This window comes from Eleginops maclovinus, chromosome 5 (assembly GCF_036324505.1).
Source record: "Eleginops maclovinus isolate JMC-PN-2008 ecotype Puerto Natales chromosome 5, JC_Emac_rtc_rv5, whole genome shotgun sequence".
Lineage (NCBI taxonomy): Eukaryota > Metazoa > Chordata > Actinopteri > Perciformes > Eleginopidae > Eleginops > Eleginops maclovinus.
This window is the reverse complement of record NC_086353.1, coordinates 14392367-14419751: the sequence shown is the minus strand read 5'-3', so window position 1 is coordinate 14419751 and position 27385 is coordinate 14392367. Positions and strand designations below refer to the sequence as shown.

Genomic DNA, 27385 nt, shown 5'->3' with positions numbered 1-27385 from the left:
ACTGTAGAAGTAGAGGAAAGCTGATATGTCACAGTTTGCCTGGAGGGAAGGTTTGGAAAGGGGCGTGGTTAAACTCCCAACAGACAATAAGTCAGGAGAGGACAGATGCTTATCAGGCAGAAAAGAGGCGGAGATAAAGGATTTAAATATTGAGTTCTTTATAATAATGCTGACAAAGGGATTTTACTGTCACACAAAGAGGTAGGTCTGTTTACACGGTAAACACACACAAAACAACTGGAGGGAATGTACAGGGCCGGTTCTAGCCCATTGGCTGCCCTAGGCGATATTGAGATTTTGTATTTAAAGTATGTGTGCATTTAAAGACAAGTTGATTCGATTAGATTCGATTCAATTCGATTCGATTCGATTACTTTATTGTCATTACATAATGCAAGCAGAGTGTAACGAAATTAAGAGAGTCTAACTAGAGTGCAAACAATCAGTTATTTACTGATCTATCAGCAGTTTGTACAAAATAAAATAAATAAATGCGCTATACAAATATCCTAGTAGTTAAGTCTAACGGCTGAAGGGAACAAACTGTGCGTGGTCCTATTGGTTCCACCAGGGAGGCTGTGGTAGCATGTCCTAGAGTGAGTGTCATGTGGGGGGATAAACAGTGCATCGTTGGGGTGGGAAGAGTCTCTTATCATGTTCCGTGCCTTTGCAGGCACCGCTTATCGTAGACTGAGGCTATGGAGGGGAGTGGCCTCTTGATGATGCGTTGGGCAATCTTCACCACCCTTTGCAGTGATTTCTGGTCCTTAACGGTGCAGTTTCTGTACCAAACTGAGATGCAGGTGGAGAGGATGCTCTCGATGGTACAACGGTAGAAGTTAACCAGCACCTGGGAGGATAGGTGGAGTTTGGCCAGTTTCCTCAGGAATAAGATGCGCTTGTGAACCTTCTTGACTAGGGCTAAGGTCTTGGTGGTCCAGGAGAGGTCCTCCGAGATATGGACTGCCAGGAACTTGAAGCTGGTGACCCGCTCAACCTCTTCTCCACTAAGATAGAGTGGGGAGTGCGTGCCATATTTGTTCCTACGGAAGTCCATAATGTCCTCTTTTGTCTTCTTGGTATTCAGAGCCAGGTTGTTGTTAGCGCATCCCTCTGCCAGATGTTCAACCTCTTCCCTGTATGCCGTCTCGTCATTGTTGCTGACAAGCCCGACCACTGTGGTGTCGTCTGCAAACTTAACGATGGTGTTTGAGCCATGTACAGGTTTGCAGTCGTGTGAAGAGGGAGTAAAGAAGGGGACTTAACACGCAGCCCTGCGGGAGACCAGTGTTAAGGATGAGAGTTGAGGATGTGAGTTTGTCTACTCTAACATGCTGGGATCTGTTTGTAAGAAAGTCCAGTATCCAGTTGCAGAGAGAGGGGTCGATGCCAATGTCACTGAGCTTGGTGATCAGTTTGGAAGGAATAATGGTGTGAAATGCCAAGCTAAAGGTAGGTGTTGTTCTGATCCAGATGGTAGAGGGCAGGGTGTAGTGCTGCGGAAATGGCGTCATCCGTACTCTGTTCTGACGATAGGCAAACTGGTAGGGGTAAAGTGTGGGTGTGAGGCGGGATTTAAACCAAGCTAGGACCAGCCTCTCGAAGCACTTGTGCGACGGGTCGGTAGTCGTTCAAGTTTGTTGGAGAGTCGTGTTTGGGAACAGGCACAATGGAGGTGGGTTTGAAGTACGTGGGGACAGGTTGAAGATGTCTGTCAGGACCCCGGTCAGCTGATCAGCACAAGAGCTGAGTACACGTCCGGGGATGCCATCGGGGCCAGCGGCCTTACGTGTGTTTATACTGCTCAGTTCAGCACGCACACTTGTGGGGGAGATTGTGAGGGGTAAATGGTCTGCAAGGAGAGTGGCCCTGGTGGCTACCTTGTGATTGACCCTGTCAAAGTGAGCATAGAAATAGTTTAGCTCATCTGGAAGAGAGGGGTCAGTGGACGGGGGGGAGGCGAGGGTGGGTTTGAAGACTGTGATGGCCTGTAACCCCTGCCACATGCGTCGGGGGTCAGAGGTGTTAAAGTGCTCCTCAACCTTTAGCTTGTGGCAGTGCTTCGCCCTTTTGATGCCCCATTTCATCTCAGCCCTGGTTAGACTATAGTCCTGTGCGTCTCCTGACCTGAAGGCGGTGTCACGTGCCCTCTGCAGTTGGCGGACCTGCCCATCCATCCACGGCTTCTGATTAGGAAAGATTTTAATCTGTTTGGTGGTGGTGGCATTACTGATGTGGTTGTTGATGCAATCCAAAACAGAACAGGTGTATGCGTCAATGTCTATTTGAGAATCCATAGTGTGAAGCTGATGTTGTAAATTGGACTCTGCTCCCCCAGGCCAGACTTTCACTGTCTTGACTGAGGGCTTGAGTCGCCTGATGAGAGGGTGGTATTTGGGTAGAAGGAACACTGAGATATGGTTTATATATACCCATATGTGGGAGAGGGAGGGCCTTATATGTGTCTTTGATATTGGTATTAACATGATCTTGGCTCTTATCTCCTCTTGTGGGACATGAGACGTGTTTGTGGAATTTGGGGAGAACAGTCTTTAGGTTGGAGTGGTTGAAATCTCCAGCGATTATGAAAACAGACTCCGGGTGTAATGTCTGTTGTTTGCTAATGGCTACATGCAGTTCCTTCATAGCTAGCTTAGCATTAGCATCCAGTGGTATATTGGCTGCGATTGTAATTATGGATGTGAATTCTCTGGGCATATAGAAAGGTCTGCTTTTAACCATGATCAATTCTAGATCGGCAGAACAGTGCCTGGTGGTGTTTCTTCTCTAACAGTGATCCATTTGTTGTGCATCAGCTCTCCACACACACACACACACACACACAAACACACGCACACACACACACACACACACACACACACACACACACACACACACACACACACACACACACACACACACACACACACACACACACACACACACACACACATTGATGCTGTTAATCTCTTGCGATACATTCACTGCCCTCGGCATCTCATTTCCTCAGCTATGCCCTGACTCATCACAATATGCTACTCTGCTTTTGGCTACTGCCAACTTCGCCCTCGAAAAGGGGCCTGTATGTAGGATTGCAGTTTATTCAACAGTTAACTTGTCTGTTGACGTTTTTATCTCTCTCACCATGTGTCTCTTTCCCGCTTTGCCCATACCAAATGTCTCTCTGTTTCACTCTCTCTTTTCTACCCCATCATTCTCATCCTCTTTCTCACCTCCCCCTCCCCCTCGGTCCGCCCCTCCCTTCCTTTCTCCCTGTCCCCAGATATCAGGTGCGTTACCTGAGCTCCATATCAATAGTTAATCACCCTGGGACACCCAATCTACAGAGCATGACAGAACTCTCCCGTGGAGAGTTGTGGTGGTCATGGTGTGTTACTGTGTGTGTGACTGTGTGTGTGACTGTGTGTGTGTGTGTGTGTGTGTGTGTGTGTGTGTGTGTGTGTGTGTGTGTGTGTGTGTTTGTGTGTGTGTGTGTGTGTGTGTGAGAGACAAGAGAGCAGAGAGAGTGGGGGTGCTAAGACTTGCATATTTCGACAGTAGTCAAAAGCTGCTGATAGAGCTGTAATGTAGAATTGGCAAGGAAAGAGAGAGGAAAGAAAAATGGGCAAAGATGAGGCAGCAGAGGGACTGTACATTTTGCAGGACTCCGCAATAAAATGTTCACACAACACAAATGTTCTGATGTATGCCTTAGTTTGGGGGAATCTGCTAATTCATCATGAACTTACTAAATAAATAAATAGTCTGTGCCATTATAAACTTGCTGATTAAATACATGTAAATAGCTTGTGCTTGACAATGAAAAAAACTGAATTAAAGTGGGAATGTAAAGCATCGGAATAAACACAAAACACTGTAACATTAAAATAGGTGGACAATTATTGGAGAATAAAGAGTTTCAATCATTTTAAATGTTTTTTTTATTTTGTGCACTCAATTTGTGCTCTGCTGCATACATGTTCTGTTCTGCTCCCCAGTGTACAAACTATGGTATTACATGTGAAGTGAGAAAAAGTCATCTCCTAACCATCAACTCAAATGTGTTAGATCTTATTCGCAGCACTGCTGATGAGCATATTTAGTCATCTGAGAAGAGAGTCCAAGGTTATTGGATATCAGGCTAAATAAATGCACGTTACTTACTAACCCTCTCCCAGATAATTCATTGATAAGAGAGCTCCAACAGCAGATACAAAAAATGCATATGTTCTGTTTACATGGAAGTCAGGTCAAGTAAAAATATACATCCAATACTTGCAAACCTAAAATCAAAAGGGGCTTATTAAGATACATAGCATATGACTCCCTCCATTTGGTAAAGCAAAACTCCCTGATAGAACACTTTTATGCAAAACAGAAACCTCGGGAAGAGCAACAGAAAGACATTCCCATTTTTGCAGAACACAATTAGAGCAGGGTAACACTAATGCAGTCCAATACAATAGTCCCGTCTTAATCATTAAGGTTATAATGTTGAGTCTTTATTCGTCTGTTTGGTGAGGCGTTAATTTAACTGTATGATCATTTTGTAGGATGCAGTTGGCTGAATTGTATTGTGTCATAATCAGATTTGATTGTATCATTATTGATATATTTTGGTTAGGCCTAACATGTGGGGTTCCTCAAGGCTCCATCTTAGGACCTCTGCTTTTTAACATCTACATGCTACCACTGCCTCAGATAATGAAAAGCAACAAAAAAAGTTACCATAGCTATGCAGAAGGTTTCAGCTAACGCCAGAAACCTAGGTGTAGTCATGGACTCTGACCTGAATTTCAACAGTCACATTAAAACAATAACTAAGTCTGCCTACTATCACCTGAAGAATATATCTAGGATTAAAGGACTAATGTCACAGCAGGATCTAGAAAAACTTGTCCATGCTTTTATCTTCAGTAGACTGGACTACTGTAATGGTGTCTTTACAGGTCTCACTAAGAAATCCATTAGAAAGCTGCAGCTGATTCAGAACGCTGCTGCTCGAGTCCTCACTAACACTAAGAGAGTGGATCATATCACTCCAGTTCTGAAGTCTTTACACTGGCTTCCTGTCTGTCAAAGAGTTGATTCCAAGGTTCTGCTGTTGGTTTATAAAGCATTGAATGGTTTAGGCCCAAAATACATTTCTGATCTATTGCTCCATGATGAACCATCCAGAACTCTCAGGTGTTCTGGAACGGGTCAGCTTTCTGTCCCCAGACTTAGAACTAAACAAGGAGAAGCAGCGTTCAGTTATTATGCTCCAAATATCTGGAAAAAACTCCCAGAACCCTGCAGGTCCGCTGCTACTCTTACTACTTTTAAATCCAGGCTGAAAACATTTATTTTTGCTGCTGCCTTTAGTTAAACTGTTGTTATCTAACATTGCACTGTGACTTTTATTCTGCATTGTAACTTTTATTCATGTATTTTATACCTGTTTTATTATCTTTGCTCTTAAATGACTGTTTTTAAATGCCTTTTTATAATGTGTTTATGCTGCACTATTTCTTAATGCTCTTAATATCTTTCATTTTTGTAAAGCACTTTGAATTGCCTTGTGTTGAAAGGTGCTATATAAATAAACTTGCCTTGCCTTGCTTTGCTTATTGTATTAGACTGAATTTAACAAACCGTCTATTACATTTACAGTATACAAACCGATTGAGAGCTTTGTAAAACAAATCTAAGAGGATCTGTGGAAAAAATAAAAGCTTATATAGAGACATAGGGCCAATTGATGTGGAATGAGATGTAGAACAATAAAAAAAAACGTTGTCATAACGTAAGCCATATGTTATAATATAGTCTTGTGTGGTATAGTACAGAGTGGCAATCTCTAGTGAACTGCGATGATGAGGTGCATAGTCAGCTTTTCAGTTAAGTCTTTCAAAATGCTGCCGGATGAATAAATTATTTCGGTATACACTCACCCTTATTCTCTCTTGATGGATTTTAAACTCCCTTTCACCCCAAACCCCCTCACCTCACCTCCCTATTTTTCTAATTTCTTCCCCCACACCATCTTAGTGAGCAAACAAATCTAAGAGGATCTTTTTTTTATTAGAGAGCTAGTCGTGGTTAAGAAGGAGAATACATTCTTTCAGAAGGCGTACTTGTGATAAGATATGGAAGATTTGGATAGAGTTTTCTCTCACAGAAGGCAAGGAGTGAATTATCTGTTCTACATGGACTTGTTCCGCAGTTCAGTTGCCAGAAGTCTGCAGTAGTCAGATCTGTGTGAAGTGATGACCTGGTCAGCACAGGGAAAGGACAGCCAAGTGTTTGGTGGTGGCAGAATATTAATAAACTGGCTTATGTGTAGATGCTTGAGAAAAGTCTGGACTTCTGGCCAGACAACATTTTACAAGTGCTCTGGCGTGCACAGCTGACCACTCTTGGAGTAGAAGAGGTTGACATATGGGAGAACTTGGGAGCAGAATTTGCATTTGCTGGAGCAGCTGGTTGACATGTTTGAAGATAAATGAGGATAGTGGAGTAATGCAGAGAAAGAACTACTTCCTTTGTTAAAAAAAAACTACTTCCTTTTCCTCTTAATCCAACATTTTCTTGGGAAGAATTATATTGTTCACAAAAACAGAATTAATCCTTGAGTTGGAATATGTATTTCCTAGGATGTAAAAACATTACTGAACACTGCTTTGAAGAAGTCAGTAGCCTCGAGAAAATAATTTTATGAGACCTGGCGTCTTTAAGAAAACAGTTCTAGATGTAAGATAAAAGAGATAGTGGTACACACTTCAGAGTTAACATGGAGGCTAAGATTTGGTGGATAAAACCATTCTTACATGGCCAAGAATGCATTCTGCTAAACCTTTTGGGGGTTTTAAAGATAGTTTGTTCTATAGATTTAAAAAGGCAATAGTTTCTGCTGTCTTGTGCAGATTATTATTGTGTATGCAAAGATATTTTATTATTTATTTAATGAGGAGCTGTAATGCAAATCGTTGTAGCTTGTTCAGAAGAATGTTCAATGCGAATTAAACACTGTCAGTGTTGTAACAGCCGTCAGTTATGAAAGTACTTTCCAACGACTGAGCAGCTAATTAGATGCAATGGTAATGAAATCCATTTCAACAATCAGTGATTATCCTTGTCAATGTTATGATAGTTGTTTCAAATGTCAGTGAATTTTTTTTGTTTTAAATAAGTGGTCCTTTTTCAGACTACATTTACTGTTGTAGTATAAGATTGCATTATATTGAGAAGTTGTCAATCCTTAAAATACAAAACAGAAGAAATGTCTCTTATCATATATTGCAGTCCATGTAAAACTAGAGCTCAAAATAGGTATTTGACAGAGTATGAACAAAAACGTACATTATACTAAAATTAAAAGCCTAACAATTTATGTTTTACAGAACTTGTGTATTGGATTACGAATACAAGTGCTAATACACTGCTAATGAGTGTATACAAATCAGATTTTTCCAATAATGAATTAATTGTTTGTAGACACAACACTTTGTATAGATGAATTTGATTTGAAGCCCCACTTTATGCGCTAAATTTTTCCTGTTTCAGTTTAATAATATAAGCGCTCTTCTTTTCTGTTTGGTGTAATGTGTAAAGATTACCACAAGGGGGAAGACCATCACCATAACCAATAAATCTGCAGTATGTTTCTATCATTAAATCCATTGTATTAATTAGAGACTCCTTGATGAAATTCTCATCAGCATACTTTTTACTACTTTTTTCTGCATGCATGTTGTATGCATGATTATTTCCTGATCACAAATCAAAAAGGCTCTGTCTGTGTTTATTAACCACCTTAACATGTTGCATGTGACTCTGGTTTGCCAGTTACAGATCAAAGACATCCTATTGATTACCTAACTGGAAACGTGGGACTGTAGATAACAAGTAAATGCTAACTCATTTAAAAAAAAAATGTACACCTGGATGCATTTAAAAAAGTATTTAGGTATCATACCACTTTAGGAAGGCTACAATACTCTCTATTTTTACAACATAATGAAAGTGACTTTTTTTGGAATAGCAGCAAGTAATAATTTGTAACTAACAGGGAGGATTCCAGGGTTCAGAACATCCAGCCATCCATTTTCTACATCGCTCATCCTGTATTGTCTCCCAACCCCTCTACATCTCTCCCTCGTTCTTTCTTTCTCTTTCGTTTGTTTTCCTCTCATATACTTGCTTGCTGACTGTGTAATCAGCCCTCTCAGCAATGGCCATTTTGTTTCTGCCTGCCTTATCTCCTGTTTGCAGTTCCCCCCTCTGTCATTACTCTTGCTATTAGCTATTCATCCTGGGGCTAAAACACAGGACTCACACTGACCTCATAGTCACAGCTATTCTCCAAAACGTCTGCTTTGCTAGATAACACACTCACCCGCCACCCCCCCCCCCTCTCTCTCTTCCTGTTTACTCAAACACACACATATTTACAGTCATGTTCAAAATAAATGTAGTCACATACACCTACAGATCAATGTGAACACACTTACACATACTAAGTAGCAGAAAAATATCCTCTTCACATGCATCGTTTTTTTTCCATTTAGCTAAAACAGCATAAAGCAGTTCCTAAAAATGGGGTGAATCAAACTAACCCCAAAATGTTCATTTCACTAAAGAACAGTGATTACAAGAAGTCCAGGAACACCTGAGTCTCTCTATTTCAGTACCTTTCATTTCACATGATGGAAAAAGACAGAGGCGGCTAGGGACAGGAAGATTATTATTATGATACCCAATTATTTCCAACATTGTAATTTAATCTCCCGCAATACTGTTTGATTGACACTCATATCATTAAAGTATATTAAATCGAACTGCATTGAACGAGAGCAAGCAAGTGAGAGCTATTCTACAAGAAGTGTTTGTGGAAACCTCTTTCTACATTACAGTATGTACCTCTAGTCTAGGGCTGATTTTCATAGACAAAGCCCCTTAATTCCCCATACACAGCGGGAAAGGACCCTTTTTACATAGAGGGCGTTTTGCTATGTCACAGTAGAAAATGCACATATTTCAATAAAATCAATTAAATGATTAAATGATGGTTAATTGAATTGCATTGGTTTCAATTCAGCCAGGTTCAGGGCTTGCTATTTGCTGTCTCCTTGAAGTTTACTTATACTTTATACTTGATATGACTTTATTGAACAAGGACCATGCAAAAGGTCTGTTTCAGTGTCTTGGTAATGTGAAAACATGTGTGCCTCAAAGTAGACCTCAGAAAGAGATCTTCACTTTGTGTTAAAGAACCTGACGTTTCTTTCCTGTCCTAAACATACAATTTATTGGGATGACCTGCAATACTAACCTTAATATCCAACCTTACTAATGCTCTTATGGCTGAATGGAAGCGTGTGTCTGTAGTCAGGTTTTAAGCTCATGTGGAAAAAATAAAAGCTTATATAGAGACATAGGGCCAATTGATGTGGAATGAGATGTAGAACAATAAAAAAAACAGTTGTCATAACGTAAGCCATATGTTATAATATAGTCTTGTGTGGTATAGCACAGAGTGGCAATCTCTAGTGAACTGCGATGATGAGGTGCATAGTCAGCTTTTCAGTTAAGTCTTTCAAAATTCTGCCGGCTGAATAAATTATTTCGGTATACACTCACCCTTATTCTCTCTTGATGGATTTTAAACTCCCTTTCACCCCAAACCCCCTCACCTCACCTCCCTATTTTTCTAATTTCTTCCCCCACACCATCTTAGTGAGCAGGTGCACGATGACAGAGTCACTGGGCTGTGAAATCTCAGCTCCTTGAGCCATGCTCCATGCCTCTCCCGTCCTAATACACACAAACACGCACGCACTTTTTGTCCTATTTTTCTTAAACACCTTCTTTTCTCCATTTTTCCTTACGCATCTTTTTTCTCTCTGCTCTTGTAGAGATTAAGTCAACAATGTGCGATTCTGGATTTACTGAAAGCAGATAAAAAAGAAAAATGAAATTACAGTGGAATGAAAAATCTATAAAGAGTTTCATTAGGCAACATCAGAAGTGTGTGTGTGTGTGTGTGTGTGTGTGTGTGTGTGTGTGTGTGTGTGTGTGTGTGTGTGTGTGTGTGTGTGTGTGTGTGTGTGTGTGTGTGTGTGTGTGTGTGTGTGTGTGTGTGTGTGTATGATCACTCTGTGTGTCTCTCCTGCATATGTCTCTGACCACATCTACATCTTTAATGTCTGTGACTGAATAATGTATGAACCCCTGGGCTGGAAGACACACATATACACAAAACACCTCTTTTATTGCATCCATCTGCAGAAATGTCATGAAGTACAAGTTAGCAGAGCTATAAAAGAATGCCACATCATCCGCCGTCCTGTACACCGCCATCGACCCAACTATCTTTCCATAGCTGATCACCTTGTGTTGATTTGAGAGAACAAAGTGTGCATAAAATAATATCTGTGTCTCCAAACTCAACGGTGTCTCTACCACCGGTTTCCTGTTTACATGTTGCAAACTTCGTGCTGGAGGGAACATAGAAATAACAACCCTTTTTTTACTTGTCTTCACCTTTTGTGTGCCTATGCAGTTCACCAGTTTGCATCTTAGTTACACACCCCCCATGATACACTCTTGTGCATCACTTTGATGCAGTCATGCATGCTTCATAGTTCTAATTTGACTTTCAAATAGCTGAACCCTGTCATCTTTTCCACATGCCCACACACACACTTTTTCCTCAGCCTCTTATGAAGATGAAGATGTGAAGCTGAGGTCAAGGTTGGTTTCTACAGCAACTGTGCATAATAATGCCATGAACCATCTGACCATCAGGCTTCTCTCTGAAGAGCCTCAAATAATATTAATACTCTGCATGCTCCCCCTCTCCATGTTGGCAAGATGTATGTTATTTTATTTCAACAGCATGCACCATTTAGTTCTCTGTCCATGGCTTTAGCTTTATCAACTACAATTTCAGATTGGAGAAAAAAACTGAATAACTGAGTGTACAATCATTGCAGTGAATGTGATAGATGAAGAGTCAATGAATGGTTTGCAAACTATGAAAATAATATGACTATACAGTCACTAGTTTTCCATTTAGTTTAACTGTTTAGATGATTTTGACCTGACCTGTTGGCGCTCCAGCACGAGATAACGTTTGAAAGAACAGTATTAATTCCTCCTGTAGAGTTCAGAGACTTGTAGAATATATAACAAAACATATTAAAGGGGATCTGATGCTCGTGATGGCCTAACACTTTTTGTTTTTTCCTTTAATTTTTTGTCTATCAGTGTGTTGACAGCAGTTCCTGTGGCATCCTGTTGCGGCCAAAATAACTGCTGCGATTACACATTTCCCTCTTTGAAAAGCTTTCAATCACACATAACCACTGTGAGCAAGGATATTTGGGGCTTTGCATTGCCTAAAGCATGGTTGTGTAGGTAGACTATCTTCACAAATCTTACAGTGTGAGCCATTTAGGGGCATTTGTGGCATCATTTCACAGTCCTGAGCTAACCTCTGCAAGGAATGTGAGTGGAACTCTCTCATGAATCACTACTGTACAAACAAGCCTGAGCAGCTCCCATGTGATGGCAATAACAGAGAAGAAACATGGTACACAGTATTATATATGAAAAAACACTCAAAATGTATTTTTTTTAAATTCAAGTTATAATTAAGCTGTAAATTGTTTATTGTTAGATTGATTGTGTGTTTGTTGTTGTTGTCATATGCTATCAGTAAAACACTCCTACAACCTTATATGCGTGTCTTGATTTTTCTAAACGTTATCATAAGATTGCCCTAATGTTTTTTTCATAGGATGTAATCAGTGGAAGACACTCTTGCGGTGGCCCACAGTGAGCCATCATGACCGTTTCCTCCGTACTGAGGAGAGGCAGAACGGAAAAAAAGCAAAGAGGGACAGAGCGCCGGGGCTGCGCACGGTGCCATGCGCGTTCCCGTTTTCTGCTGCGCACAGACAGCCGATGCGGAGAGAGAGAGAGAGAGAGAAAGAGAGAGAGAGAGAGAGAGAGAGAGAGAGAGAGAGAGAGAGAGAGAGGGCTGTTATTACTGGTGACAGAAAACGGCAGCGAGCACATACAGTCTGAAAAGCAACTGATGCGACAAGGTAGGAGAACGAACACTTCTGCATCATATTAGTTTGTGTTGACGTTCATCGATGGTGTAACGCACATCAAAGTGCCTATGTTTTCAACGCGATTTCGGTGTCCTCCAGCCTGATCGGATGTCCTCTCTCGGTGCTGTTGTTGTGTGTCCGCAGATGCTGAGCGTCGCCTTGCTGTGTGTGTGCGCCGTCGCCTTCGGACACGTCTCCGCTCGCTCCGACAGCGGCAATTTTTTGGATGATAAGTGGTTTGCCGGAAGATGGGATAAATTCAGAGATGTGAGTCATATTCCCGGCTTATATTATTAACGCCGATTCCCTCCTCATTATCTAATTTACACCCCCTCCCACCCCCCTTTTCTCCCTATAGCCACCCTCATTGGTTTTCGATCATGCGCTGCTCGTTTTCTCGTTGTGTCCAAGCGACGCGTCACGGGGCCCGTTGTGTTGTGTGTCACAAGTGCATGACTCGTGCCACCGAGACAGTGAATACACTAACGATAATGGGATGATCACTGCCCGTAAGTGTGTTTTCGCGATTGCAGCCCTTGTTTAGCAGAGGTAGCCGAGGCCTCTGTGAAACACAAGTGCACATAGCCTAGCTGTCCGAAAGGCACCACAGAGTCCCTGAAAAAAAGGGCCTAATTATGGGCAGGTACAAGCGAGGGAGTCCGCAGCAGTAAGGCCTACAGGAGCTTTTTGATGAGACTGACTAACACCTGACACAGGTATGTAGGCTAGTGGCAAAAACAGAGTGAGATAAAATAGTGACACTCCCCCTTCTCCAAAATGCTAGCGTGTGCCGCCAGATAAGTCCGGCATGTGTGCCTGCCTTATTACTAAACATTACCCTGTTTGTTTATTCAGTGTCAGCTGATATTAACCGTTTATTTGTTAGATTGTATTTCAAATAGGATGCCTGGAGTGATTGTTCAAAAATGGATGGAGCATTGTATGCTTGCAGTAAAATGTTGGTATTCTAATGTAGGGTTTTGTGGCTTTTTAATTACATTTTGTATTGCATATATGTTTATGTTTCCATAAAATACAAAACCTAAAATTGTTGACGAAAGTTAAATGAAGTGGCAATTCATTGCAGGCTACAATGAGTTTATTAACAGAGTTTAATAGTTTGTTGGTTTGTCCTTTATGCCATAGAAAGCCAGCTGTGTTTTTGTTTTGTGTTGGATATAGTCTTTCTTTTTTTTAGTATGTTTTATATTGCAGTAGTTATACACGCCTGTCCCTAGACTCATTCAAATATTTCAGAATGAAGCCAAAAATCTCCACTGACCCAACCACCCCTGGCCAGGTTAGAATAACTGCATTCATGATTTTCACATTTACATTATATCCACTTGGCATCAATCGTTTAGTGAAGATACACTCTTTTTACTGTAGCGAGACACACGTATACATCAGATTCAGATTGTGATTAAAATACTGTGAAAATTACTACTTTCAATTTGATAATGAATTCCTCACAATGGGTAGAATGCAACGGAAATTCTGATTGTGCCTTACAGTTTACAATGTAATTAAGCTTTTCAGGGGAAGTATTTGTTAGAAAGATCTCCTGCATCTAACCACAGATTACAGAGTCGACACCATCAGCCATGATTTGTACATGCTTGCACTTGCACTCAATCTCACACAAACCCAAACACACACACACACACACACACACACACACACACACACACACACACACACACACACACACACACACACACACCCACACAAATTAAGCATGTATGTACAAACTGTAAATGCACCCACACATAAATGATAAGAAACAGGCTTTTGCTCAGTAGCTATAGTACAAAAATAACATGGTTAACGCATTGCAACAGAAAAAACTAAACACTCTTCATGCACACTAGCTTTGACAAGTTTTACCACCATGCTTCACACATGAATGCTCGTTTTTCCTTTTACCTAGAGCACTTTCTTTCAGAGAGGTAGACGAAAGCAAGGGCAACGTTGTTTTTAATTTAAAATAATAAGAGTAGGTCTACATTTTCATGTTTGTATGTAAAGTGTAACATGTTTTTACGCCGCACTTTTCATGTCCGTCTCAATTACTGTAAGTGTGTGAACCCAGGGGCTCAGGTGGACCCATGTGACTCTCCACAGGTCCAACTACTGAGCAGGGTTTTGGATTATGCAAATAGGGTTTCAGGAGGAGGGGGAATGTGATTGGCCATGTGCTGTGCTATATATTGTGAGATGGTTTGAACTCCTTGAGATAAATACTGTGTGTGTGTGTGTGTGTGTGTGTGTGTGTGTGTGTGTGTGTGTGTGTGTGTGTGTGTGTGTATGTGTGTGTGTGTGTGTGTGTGTGTGTGTGTGTGTGTGTGTGGCAACGAGTAGATAGTTCACTTATTTAGAACAGAACAAAAAGTACAGATAGAAAGATAGGTACAGGATAATGAGAGTGGTAAGGAAAGATGAAAGAGAGCGGAGTGGACTGAAGGCTGTGTGTGCATTCACAACTGTGTTTTAACCTTGAGGCCCAGGCGTTAGAGATAGAGGTGGCGCACAAAAGCATTATGTGGTGAGCGTTTATGTTTGTGCCTGTCATATCCTGTCTTAGTGCTGTGTCCCAGATTCTATGTGTGTAACTGTGTGTTTCTACATTCTTTCTCAGAGGAATGTATTGTACACACATTAATTCAACTGAGTAACTGGAAAAGCAGTGATAGATAGTCTTGTGAAACCAACTAAGTTTTCTCTTTGTATTTTTGTCTTAATTTGAATGTGTCAGTAAGAACAGCTATTTTCTTAGTGGTGCAAAGACCATGACCCATGTACAAACATACCCATATATAAACTAAACAGTGTTTTGCTCAAGATGGTAGTGAATATGTAGAACGTTCAACATGTACTTCTGAGATACATAGCCTATATTACATCTACAATATGAACTTTTTAACAGCTGGAGCTTGTACACCTGCCCTTTATAAAACAGGGAGTCTTTTATCATTTAATTTAACCTAAATATATATTTTTTTCTTTCTGTGAATTGTAAAATGATTAAACCTGAAACATATTGTTCTTTGTATATGTGCACTGTATATAACTAAAACAAAGGCACACCTATTTTTAAAAGTTATGTTGCAGCTTGTGATGCTTCAGCGACTTCCTGTTTACAATGTGAAATGGTTTTGATTAAGCAGATAGATAGAATAGGAGGATGAAACCCTCTTTATTAGTCACATACATGCACACAGCAGAGCACACACAGTGAAATTGGTCCTCTGCATTTAACCCATCCTAGTACTAGGAGCAGTGGGCAGCTATTGTGCAGCGCCCGGGGAAAAGCAGAGCTACAAATGTCGCGTATAACAACAGATTTTAAGAATGTCCTTATATTTTAATGGTGTAACGCAACTGAAGTTAATCACAAGTTTGAACTTAGCTAGTATTAAGGAAACATTTGACACACAAAATAAGTAATGGATTTACAAACTGCTTTTGCTGTCTCTCAGAAATGCAGGAAACCCATTCAAAACACCTATTTTTTTGTATTCTATGCAACACTTTACTTTACTGTGATTTACATTTTACATGTTAGGCATGTACTTTGTACTTTAGCTTTCATCTTTCAGCGAGAGCCATAAGTGGGACTCCTGCTAAGTGCACTAGATAGGATCTTGGCCACTGATTTACTGTACGTCCTGTTAGGATGGCTGGAGAGGCCTGGGGCCCTTTTTGCAGCACTGGTGCCATCTCAGATTTTTTAGAATTTCTGCTCAGCTTTTATGGACTTTGGCCAGCTTACAGCAACTGCCTGAGTAAAGACAGAAGCTGAGGAGGACGATAGGTTTTATAATGTAAGAAATGTGAGAAAAACAAAATACAGGACACGTGATGAGGAGCATGACGCTAAATTGAGCAGTACAGGAATAAATTGTTTGGACCAGCCTAATTAGATGAGAATACTCATTCTCATCATCATCATCCTCTCCTATCCTGCCCTCTCTCCTTCGGTCCTCTCGTCTTGCCTTTTCTCTCTCTTTGTGTGTTATAATGTGCACGGATGTCCTGTGTTGTTTGTGTTTCGGAGGGTGAATGATGTGGGGAAGGTACAGAGCTTGAGGCCTTTTCCACTTCAAAGCACCTCAGTGTGTGTTCGTGTGTGTTTGTGCGTGCATGCATGCGACAAGCTTGAGCAAGACTAGCAGAGCCAGGACAGTGAAAACATGCACATATTTCTCCTGTTGGATGTAAGCTTGAGGGAGCAAGGAGCCAATGAAGCCACTAGGACACAATTAATAGAGATGATTTTCTGAAAATCTGATCTAAAGGTGAATACATTTGGGCAACATTTTTATCTCAATAGCAGTATTAGTTTGCACACAAGCAAATGATTTGCCAACAGAGATAAAAAAAAACACACACTATTGTGTTTGTGTACATGAGGTAAAACTGTTGTAACTGCAAGGAGAGAGCAGGTGGAAAGAGATGGAAAGATAAATTGAAAAGTTGCTATTTTTAGCGCACACTCAGGAGGCCATTAGACCTATTGTTGAATTTGAGGTTTTCGGTGGGTTATTGGAAAGTGGGTGGCTGGTTGCATGTGCAGTGGAGTGCATTCATCCAGTTATTTGATTCTTTGTAGTGCTGACAGATTCTGGCACTACAGTCAAGTATATTTTCTGAGTAAGCATGTATGTGTGTGCTTATGTATTTGTGTGTGTGAGTGTGTGCGCTTGCATGCGTCCGTTGATTCCATTAAGGAATCAGACCGCAAGCACTGTTGTTGTCTTGACTGGTCCAGAGGGCCCGGCTCCTTATAATGCAATGTTCTCATTATTTAGTTTCAATGGTCAGCAGTGCCAGAGGGAAACAGAAACAAAAGTACCTTTCTATTTGGCTGTATCTTTGCTAATTTTGCATTTGTATTTTCTTTATATTAAGATGTACTGTGCCTAATTTTAAACAAAAAAACAGAGAGAGCCAATGGCCACTGTTGAACTTTCTCCTAACATGGACAATTTTAGAAATGGAAGGTTGAGAGGTCGAAGTGATACAGATGTAAAAGCTGTAGTTGAGATGCAGAGGGTCAGAAAGTGAGAGCAATGACGGAGAAATTAATTAGAGCTGAGAAAAAGCCAGAGTTGACCCTCTCCTTATAGAGTGCAAGGAAGTAAGACTGACGGATACTCTCTTACTCTCTGACAGTGAGTGTTCTGCTTTTCGAAAAATAACTACTGCCTTATGGCAAACAGTGTCGGTATAAGGGTTTGGGCCAGACATGCTTTGCACATACAGACACATAAATGTCTAAATATTCAGCTCCATAGCTCTCATTTCTGACCCTCAGTAAAGCCTATCAGTTTAGGCCTGCTGCATGGAATTACCCTACTGTGTTATATTCATCATTTCCACTGTGGCGGCATGTGTATTGATAGAACAATTTATTAATTGCGTTGACTTTCAATCATGCAGAATCAATTGCAATGATATAATAAAAAATAAAAGACAGCATCAATATTATATAATGCAGGTCAGTAACTCTGTCATTGTTATTGCCTCTATGGATGACATTACAGGAAACATACTGCACATTTCTGAAACTGCATGTCAGCCCAAGAAAACATATCATATCATACCTAAAAACAGAGCTGAAAACTTGCAGGAAGTTAATAACCACCTTTCACGCATCCCTGAAAATACATTTTGCATTGCTAATATCAAGCCAGAAACAACACCTTACAAACCTAAAACATGCGATCCATTTCATTTATACCAAAGTATTGGACTTTTATATTTAAGGTCAGTTTTGTAACTGCAATGTCAGTGGCCTCATTGACCACTTCATCGATTACAAAATGTGACAAAGGTTTTCTTTGATGTCACTGAAGACTCAATCTCAGATGCATATTCATTGATGCTAAATCTCTGTTCATGTTTTTCTTCCGTGTAATTTAATGCTAATCTTACTGGCTTATCATTATTTAGATTGCGCCAATTTCATTTTAATGAAATTCTTTTGCCTTCCTTTATCTTTAAATAGCTAAAAACATTTATGTTCTTTCCCAAAGCTTGTCATAATCAGTTAATTAAAAACCAAAACATTAAAGTGTTATATTCCTTTCACATCTTTAAACTTGTCCGCCTGTTTTGTTGTTGTGATGTTCTTCCTTTATTGAAAGTGTATTTACCACATATGGTATAAAAAAATTGCATGAGGTGATATTAAGGCAATTATGAGCACCTTGTGCAGTGTGCACTCAACTAACCCTACGACTCACACACGGGTCCCTTGCTTTGAATAAAGCTGCTCAACATTAACTTGATTAAAGAAATGCATGCTCAACATGTTTGTACATACTGGTGTTTGTCCTAAATAGACATCAATATACAGTATGTCATTGACCATTAAGAAATATTTACCTAATCAAAAATTGAATTTCTTATTTTCTTTCTCTCTGTAATGCTTTCTCCTAAAGGAAGTGGAGGTTTGTATGATTGCTCGAAAGTATTGTGTTTGTCATGTTTTATTCACTTTAGATGTCACTGGGACAATGTTTTTTATGATTTTGTTTTTACCCTGTTTCAGGAGCCTGGAACATGGACTCCATCCAAGCCCTTCGATCAAGGTGGGTGTGAGGAAAAGCGTCTCGAGTAGTTGTGCTGTTGGCTTTGTGATAAAACCAGAAAACACTGGAAAGGACAAAGAGAACTCATACCTTTTCCACAGCTAAACAACCCTTTTGAAATTCCTTAAATGGAGTTAAGTTATTTTTTTTAATCTGCATATGGATTTGTTAAATTGTACTACCACTCAAAAGGTATGGCAGTTTATGGCAAGGCCACTGTCAAAGATTTTCTTGTCAATTGTAAGAAAAAAGAATATTGCATTTGAAACAAAAACAATGTTACTCAAAGTAAAAAAAATGAAGTGATGGTGAAATGTTTGCAAACGACTCAGCCGAAAAAAAGCATCAATGCTGATTTAATTAGTTCAGTTCTAAAACACAGTGCATCATTATAGAACCATTGGACTGACTTTTCTAAAACATAAAGTTTCCCAGTTGTCTGTTTGTATTAACTTAGACCTTTAAAAAAATTGTGTTGCTGGGAACTTGCTGCCAATATAACTTGTGATAAATAGTGGCTCTGTAGACATAGTGTTTCAATTAATAGTGCCAGTAAGGAAAGGATGGGTAATATCTCATTCCCTTTACCAACACAACCATATACAGTATATAGCTAAGATTTACTTCAGAATCCGGATGATTCCACTTGTCTTTTATTATACAATTGTATATAGCAAAACAGAAACCAATACACTCATATACACATCCAGGCAAACCAGGACATGAACACATTCACTCTCACTTATTACGGTGTCTCACACACATACATCAGAACACACATCATGGAAACAATAGCATTAGAAGCTGCCGTGGAGGATGGAGGCAGGATAATCTGCCAAAGCTGCTCAGGGATTAGAGAGGGATTCTTTAGAGCAGAGGTTATTCAGAAACTGTTCTGAGGTCAGCCGAGGGATTTAGATCCTGAACCATAGGTGCAAGGCTGAAGGCTGACAAGCGGTCAAACAGCTAGATTGTCTTTACGAACAGATCCTGAGACACAGATCTAAAATCAACATTAAAATTTCCCCTCTGTGGGAAGATTAAAGGTATTCCGATTCTGATTCTGATTCTGAGCTCTTGAAGCCAAACATGGCCCTTAGCTGTGAGATCTGATACCAGATCAGTTAGAGGATTGCTGCAAGAGCACACATGAGACTCAGTGCAGGCTAGGGTCAGAAGTGGCTCTCTTACCAGTTCCATCTGTTTTTAGCTGTAAGGACACTTAATGGAATTATAGCTTTCAGTTCTTCGTGATAGAGACATTGCAAGTAAGTGATGACACAGTGCCAACAACTACCATGAAAACACACACACACACACACACACACACACACACACACACACACACACACACACACACACACACACACACACACACACACACACACACACATACATACACACACACACACAGACACACACACACATATCTCTTACCCACATCCACACAGCTTAGATCTGTGAAAAATGAAAAGGAGAAACATGGTTTTGATAATGAACTATTGATCTAGGATTTAAAAAAACAAAATAAAAAAGTAACCCTGAAAGGTGTCCTCTCTGATTATGCTTATGGACTTAGTCTTTCTAGGAATATGTTTTAATAAAGACACTGTGTTTTGGTTGCAAACACATAAAATGTACACATTTAAAGGACATATGAACCTACTTTATCTGTTTTGTGTTTTTTTATAGGCCTTGATCCAGCCAAAGACCCGTGTCTTAAGATCAAATGCAGTCGCCACAAGGTGTGTGTGGCTGAGGATTATAAGACTGCTACTTGTGTCAGCCAGAGGAGAGTTAGGTAAGAACATACTTACAGTCACTCACACTAACACACATGCAAACACACACACTTTCTTTTTTAAAACAGACGTGAGTCGTTTCTGCGCCAACTATGAAACACAAATAACAGTGGATTAGGATAAAATCAAAAGCACTCCCTCCCTAGTTTTTTCGCTCAATTATTCATGCAGCACGATAAGCAACAGCACCAGAGGGTTGGTTTTCCCTTTTTCCAGCTGGTCCACCAGTTGCCTGGCTCTCTTGTGACTGTTGTGCGACAATACTGTTAAGTCCAATTACCCCAGCCCTGGCACTACCTTACAACAGACCCAAAGTCCTGCCAAGTAATATGAATGGGCCTGTGTGTATATGTGTGTGTGTATGTGTGTGTGTGTGTGTGTGTGTGTGTGTGTGTGTGTGTGTGTGTGTGTGTGTGTGTGTGTGTGTGTGTGTGTGTGTGTGTGTGTGTGTGTGTCTGTGTCTGTGTGTCTGTGTCTGTGTATCTGTTTGTCTGTGTCTGTTTGTCTGTCTGGGACACTGCATGGGCAGAAGACAGTAACGTCAAACTGACCTCATTTTCCATTCTTAGCATCAACACAATTACCACTAAACATTGCCAGCCAATCATACAATAATCACACATACATCTTAGTTCTGGTTACTGAAAGTGATGTAAGAACAACAAAATACAGTGTGGATGCAGAATGCTTAGAAAAAAGGGTTTTGGATGTAAGAAAGATAGACAGTATTGCAAGGAATAGGTCAACTACTGCATTGTCTGAAATATTTAATTTGCATAGTCCGATTTTTAGTGTATGTGTGGGTGTAAAATAGATCTCTTGAATGTCCTCTATAGTTTCAAAGATGCCAGTTTGTATCAGAGTCCGGGGTCAAAGTGCAAACCCTGCCCTGTGGTTCACCCCTCTCCTGTTTGTGGAACCGATGGCCACTCCTACTCCACAAAGGTAACGCCAGACACTAATTTGTTCTCATAATAGAGACATCAACACATGATTCTCATTTCCTCTTGAAGAGACACACATTGTGATTTTACTTCCTCTTCTGTCTGGTCCCATCTGTCCTTGTCTCTTTCGCTCTGGCTCAGTGTAAGTTAGACTACCAAGCATGCATCACAGGAAAGAAGATCGCTGTGAAGTGTCCTGGCATGTGTCCTTGCCCAGCTCAGCCTGAACAGAGCTCTGCAGAGAAGAAAGGTACATATTTATGTACACATGACTGCATTCTGCAAGAAAGGATACTTTGCAGAAGAAACCGGGAATTCTCCTCAATTAAAAAGTCAACATTAAAGCCCCTTCCAGACAAGCTAAAGCACTTCCGCCCTGATAAAGTGACGCTGAATCCCTACAAGTGTATTATTTGCTGTATTTGACCATGACTTATGGGTACAAAAAACATCACTTCATCATTATTAATCATGACTGTTATTGTTTCTCAGTGTGCAGTGAGTCGGACCTCAAGGAGGTGGTGAGTCGTCTAAGAGACTGGTTCAGAGTGCTGCATGAGAATGGCATGCACAAGAGTGTCAAGATCCGGAAGCCAGAGAAGAACAGTAAGTGAAGTGGTAAAAACAAAGAGAGAATTTAGAAAAACCCAATAATCCATGATACCTGGCTGCATCTACATTCTCTTATTTTTTTAACCTTTTTCCCTGCAGAGTTTGAGGTCGGGGCTTCCCCTATTTGTAAGGACCCTCTGGGCTGGATGTTCTCTCGACTGGACACAAACTTTGACGTCCAGCTGGACCAATCGGAGATTAAGAGCCTCTATCTGGACAGGAATGAGCCGTGCTCTGACGCATTCTTCAAATCCTGCGATACACATGCCAACAAAGTTATAACCAGCTCTGAGTGGTGCACATGCTTCCAGAGGTACACAGGTATGGCAACCAAGCACTCACATGCAAATACAATTTAAAAGTCAAATGAATTCAAAGATGGAGAAACATGCAAATACAGATTTAGCCTCTGTCTTTATCTTGTGATGTAAACGTGGAAAGTGGAGTTCTCAATTTATCCAAATGTTTGGTCCTGCTTTCTTTTTTGGATAACAAGATACAAGTAACATGAGCAGACAATACAGGCCTTGAATAAAAAGTAAGCAAAACCCTATTTAGAAATGACAAGGACAAAAGCCAAAAAAATAAAAAATATGACCAACTTACCCAATGTGTATCTGTCCATTGTAAACATCCATTACAACAGACTGATGATCGCAATTGTGCACATACACAGTTGTATATGCAATAAGGGATTCAGTTTTAATTCTAAATGAATATTTTAACGTTAATGTGCCTTTGTTTTTGGCGGGTTTCGCCTGTCTGATTGTCTCATGTCTATTGCCCTTTTATATTTCTTGTTTACCAATTTCAGCAGTAACTTTGTTACATGGCACACTGTTTTGAGAACCAAAAGAAGCAAAGGCCAAAACAAACAAAAGACAAAGACCCAAGTTTTAATGAGACAAAACTTTACTTCAATGGACATAGATATTGCAGAGATCTTCCATTCAATAAGAACGGCTTACTTTCCCTTGAATTGTATTCTGTGCAGTTCAATAAAACGGAACACAATACATTCCAATACATTGTGTTAGAATGCAATTGGATGAGGTGAAGGATAAAGATAAGGGTTTTTGGTCATAAAAAATGTATTAATTGATGAATCACTAGGCTGCACTTGTAAAAGCAAAGGCAGCAGAATAAAAAACTTCAGGACAAAAGCAGAATTTCACGATGGAAGAAAAAGTTCACTCAAACAGATGTGTTCCCGGAAAATCAGAATTCTGCAGTTTGTAACCAGTGTCCTGTGTCTCTCCTTTTCAGATTCCCCTTGTAAAGCAGAGCTGTCCAGCATCAACAAAAAACAAGCGGGGAAGAAACTGCTTGGTAAGACACACACACTGTAAAACACACAAAAACGCCCTTACAACACATAAAGTGAGTTTTCCTAATTGGTGGTGTGCACCTGTGTGCTTTGGCTTGAATGTATAGGTCAGTACCTGCCATCCTGTGATGAGGAGGGTTACTACAGGTCCCACCAGTGTCACAGCAGCAGCGGCCAGTGCTGGTGCGTGGATCGCTATGGCAACGAGGTGGCCAGCTCACGCATCCATGGCCCTGCAAACTGCGGTAGGCAAAACTCTGAGGAAAATACAGTTTCACATTTCTGGGCTTGTGTGAGAGAACAAAGCCAGACTGTAGGATGTGCAGCTAAGGCATCATGGAGGAAATATTTCATAGATATGTATGTCAACACAAATTTCCAACTGTCTTTCTGAAATCTGTAACTTTGCACAATATACAGTATGTATTACATAAACTGTTGTTGGGTCAGATTACATTTATTTGCTTGATTGCTAAGAGTTAGATTGATATCACTCTCATATCAGTCTGTTCATATTGAAGCTACTGTCAGCAGCCAGTTAGATTATTTTAGCATAAGGACTCGAAACAGGAAACCTGGCCTTCTTCAAAAAGAAACAAAATCCACCTGCCATCCGGGTTTATGTATTTATTAGACTGGGATTTTTAAGTGAACCTCTTCCTTAATGTGAGGTTGCTTTATGCTAAGCTAAAACTTCTGGCTCATATTCCAAGTGCAGATATGAAAGTGTTTTGAATCTTCTCAGATTCAAAACACTTTCATATCTGAAAACAAATCCTTTTAATTGTAACACCTGTTTTGATCCCTGTTCCTAGGCGTGATTTTGGAGTCTTCCGGAGACCTGGGCAGCGGTGACTCGCTGTTCACCGATGATGATGAAGATTCCCTTGTCCTCGAATACCAGACTGGGATGGACAATGAGGACGACGAAGATGAGGATGACGATGATGACAACGACGAATACGTGTCGTAATTTCAAAAAAGATAAACAAAAAAGTTAAAAGAGAAAACTGTTTGTTTGGTCAAACTGCACGTTTCTAGGTGACTCCCCGGGCAGATACTTAATCGTACTAACAGCCTATGGACTACTCTCTGTGTATTGTTTGTTCATAAGTTAAAAGAAAAGACAAAAAAACAATATTCCTGGCAATCGTTTATCATTTCTCTTCTTCTCTAAGTATAAAATATGATTGGTTAATGACACTTCACTTGTGTGTCAGCAACCCAGAGAACATGACAAGGACTTATCAACAACCAATCCAATCCTTTGGATTTGGTCACATGTGCAAAGACCTCTCCCTTCATTGGACAGTCTGTGTCTTCTAGTGTGTCCTGTCCTTGTGCAGCACTCTATTGCCTGAGTGTTGATGCTTGAGACGCATTGTTAAAGAGATTTTCCCTTTTTTTATTCCTTCATCCTCTCCCCCCCTGCCCCCCACCCAATTACTCCTTATCAAATGTTCCTGTGTATAGGTGGGATGTTGATGATGTAGATAAGAGAATATTGCACTCTTTAGGTTTCTTTTGATCTTGATTTGTAACTGTGACTGTAACTGTGTGGAAAAACAAGATAAGACATGCTTCATTAGGAGAATTAAGGCTACAAAAAAAACAGTGTGAGTTGGATTACAATCAGAACGGACATGCTAGCTGTTTTCACAGAGACACAAATCAAGTCAAATCATCTCAACGGCTCAGCAACGAGGAAAGACAGATTATTGCTTGGCCGGTGGTGTAATGGGGGAAATATTATTAATATCTATTTTTCTAATCCATTGTTGGATGAACACAGAAGATGAAACAGATTTGTCGTAGCATGTCTAATACTGCGTGATGTTGTTTCAGTCTGTAGAGCCAGAGGCTAAACCTTTACGGAACTCAAAACATAATGGTGCTTGAGGGGGGAAAAAAGACCTCAAGCGTGTACAGATGAAACTGCACTTGCATAGTTATAAACAGCTTGAGCTACAAGTCTGTGTGATTAAAAAAAAAACATATTGCTGACCTTTAATATGTCTTGAGCTTGGAATCAACCTCATCACAGCTCAAAAGAGGACAAAATTATGTTAGAAATATTCAGTTATGAGTCTTAACGTGATTTGAGCATGGTAATAAAACCACAGAGCCATGCAGACCTCTAGAAAATGTATGGTGGGGGATAAAGTGTAAGGTGTGCCTTTTTCTGGTAAGGACAGATGGTGGTGATAGTGGGAGAGGCATGCTTACTGGACTGAATTAAGCTCGCCATTAAACTGCATTGGGTTTTGGTATGGCTTGTGTTTGGGTCTCTCTTACAATAGTGTTACATAGGCCATATTTCAGATATTTTCATTTGTTAAATAGAATGTAGAGAAGCACAGATATACTTAGCAGTTAAGACATAAAAACACACTTAGATTCTGCCGGATTTGAAAACGTTTTATATATTAGTACACTGGCTAGAGAGTTTTGATTTAGACAGCTTTATATGAAAAACAGATTATCACCCTTCATTGTTTTGCTTTCACTTTGTTTCAAAAGCTTGCTTTGTACCTGATCTGCTCTAACAACGTATATTGTTTATCTGTCGGGGTTGAAACCTGATCCCAGATTTGCGTATTCTTGACAAGTCCTGTGACTGTTCATGCAGACCTGTGAATAGCTGAGCTCCTTTGTTGATTTTCAATTATTAATCTGCCTTTGGGCTTCATTTTGAATCAATCCACTGTTGAAATTCCATTTTAAGATCTGAAAAGTGCCATCTTACTGTCCAATAGTTATTGTTTTTTTGTTGTTTTTTGCTCCCTTCATTCCTTTTAAAGTGGAATTTCAATTCACTTATAGGAACAGGAAAACCTTTTCGTCTTAAAGTGTGCTGTTTCATGAGTTTAATGATGACATGCAAATCATTTTGATGACCTCAGACACTGTAGCCACTCCCAACCAATCACATACTGTCATCACAGCTCCGATAGTGTAAAGGTTATGATACAGATGCATTTTTTACAGTGTATGTATGATTTGCTGAAATAAAAGCTATATTGACCAATGTTAGCTTGACTGTATCATTGAAGAGTACTTGGCTGACAGACTGGTTGCATGCAGCACATTTTGTTTCCCTTTTTTGTGGAAGTTTCTGTTCCATGTTTTGTTTCAGTTCTGTATTTATGTGCTTAAGTTGAGAAAAGCGTGGTAAAAAAGCTTACCAATGTATGAGTATTTAGGAACTGAGAAAACACAAGTTCAATAATTTGCAATTTTCTCAGGGCGTGCAGCAGCTATTGAGGTATCAGAATTCCTACAATGAAATGAAACAACACCTGCCATAAGTGGAAGTGGAAATTATGCATCACCATTCAGAGTTAATGTAAAGCGGAGAGAAAACTGACAGTCAGGAGTTTATAACTCTGCTTTTCTTGTAGGCAAAGAGTTCTGTGTGCAGGAACATTACTGCATTATGTAGGAGAACAGGTGAATATTTTATGAGCCACCGCCACACCCACACCATACATGCATGCAAACATGCAACACAGAGAAGCACATGTAAACACATTTAACGCAAAAAAAATCTACACTAAATGAATAAGTACAGGACAAAGGCACATTTATTGACCTGGAAAAAAAGGTCTCCCTTCTTTATACTATAAGCTGGCTGCAGGAATTCACACGCTGTGTATACATTTGAGTATGCGTGTGTCTGTCTGTGTGTGGCAACAGGAATGGTCAGCAGCAGCCAGAGAGGGAAGTCACTGGGTAAATATGAAATGTTCATTTTCACACACATTTCCTCCGACTGTATGTGCGGACCATTGAAATGTGAAGAGATACCATCTCATGAGGCTAATTTCCACACAGTGCAGCCTGTTGTTGGAGGCTGTCCAACAATAAAAGGGGAGACAGTATGACTGAGTGTGATGGGAAATGCCTCAAATTGCAGGAAGCACTTATGATGCTCGGAAATCAGGTTTCTTGGATAAGCAATAGTCTCTGACGCAGGTTCTTTTTATCGCTTCCACTCTCTGGT

General features: G+C 40.2%; 1 protein-coding gene across 1 annotated transcript; it reads left to right on the top strand.

Moving 5' to 3' along the window:
* The first annotated feature begins 11925 nt into the window (after positions 1-11925).
* spock3 (SPARC (osteonectin), cwcv and kazal like domains proteoglycan 3) lies at positions 11926-26415 on the top strand. Its single transcript, XM_063883330.1, has 11 exons — positions 11926-12092; positions 12246-12368; positions 18658-18697; positions 20390-20498; positions 21336-21444; positions 21585-21693; positions 21936-22049; positions 22155-22376; positions 23322-23384; positions 23490-23627; positions 24198-26415. The coding sequence occupies exons 2-11, from the start codon at positions 12246-12248 to the stop codon at positions 24353-24355; spliced, it is 1185 nt and encodes a 394-aa protein (XP_063739400.1). The 5' UTR covers positions 11926-12092; the 3' UTR covers positions 24356-26415.
* The last annotated feature ends 970 nt before the right edge of the window (positions 26416-27385 follow it).

Coding starts and splice junctions, on each gene's coding strand:
- spock3 (XM_063883330.1), top strand. CDS start 12,246: ATGCTGAGCGTCGCCTTGCTGTGTGTGTGCGCCGTCGCCTTCGGACAC. Junction 22,050..22,154: donor CCGGAAGCCAGAGAAGAACA/GTAAGTGAAGTG, acceptor TTTTCCCTGCAG/AGTTTGAGGTCGGGGCTTCC. Junction 23,628..24,197: donor CCATGGCCCTGCAAACTGCG/GTAGGCAAAACT, acceptor CCCTGTTCCTAG/GCGTGATTTTGGAGTCTTCC.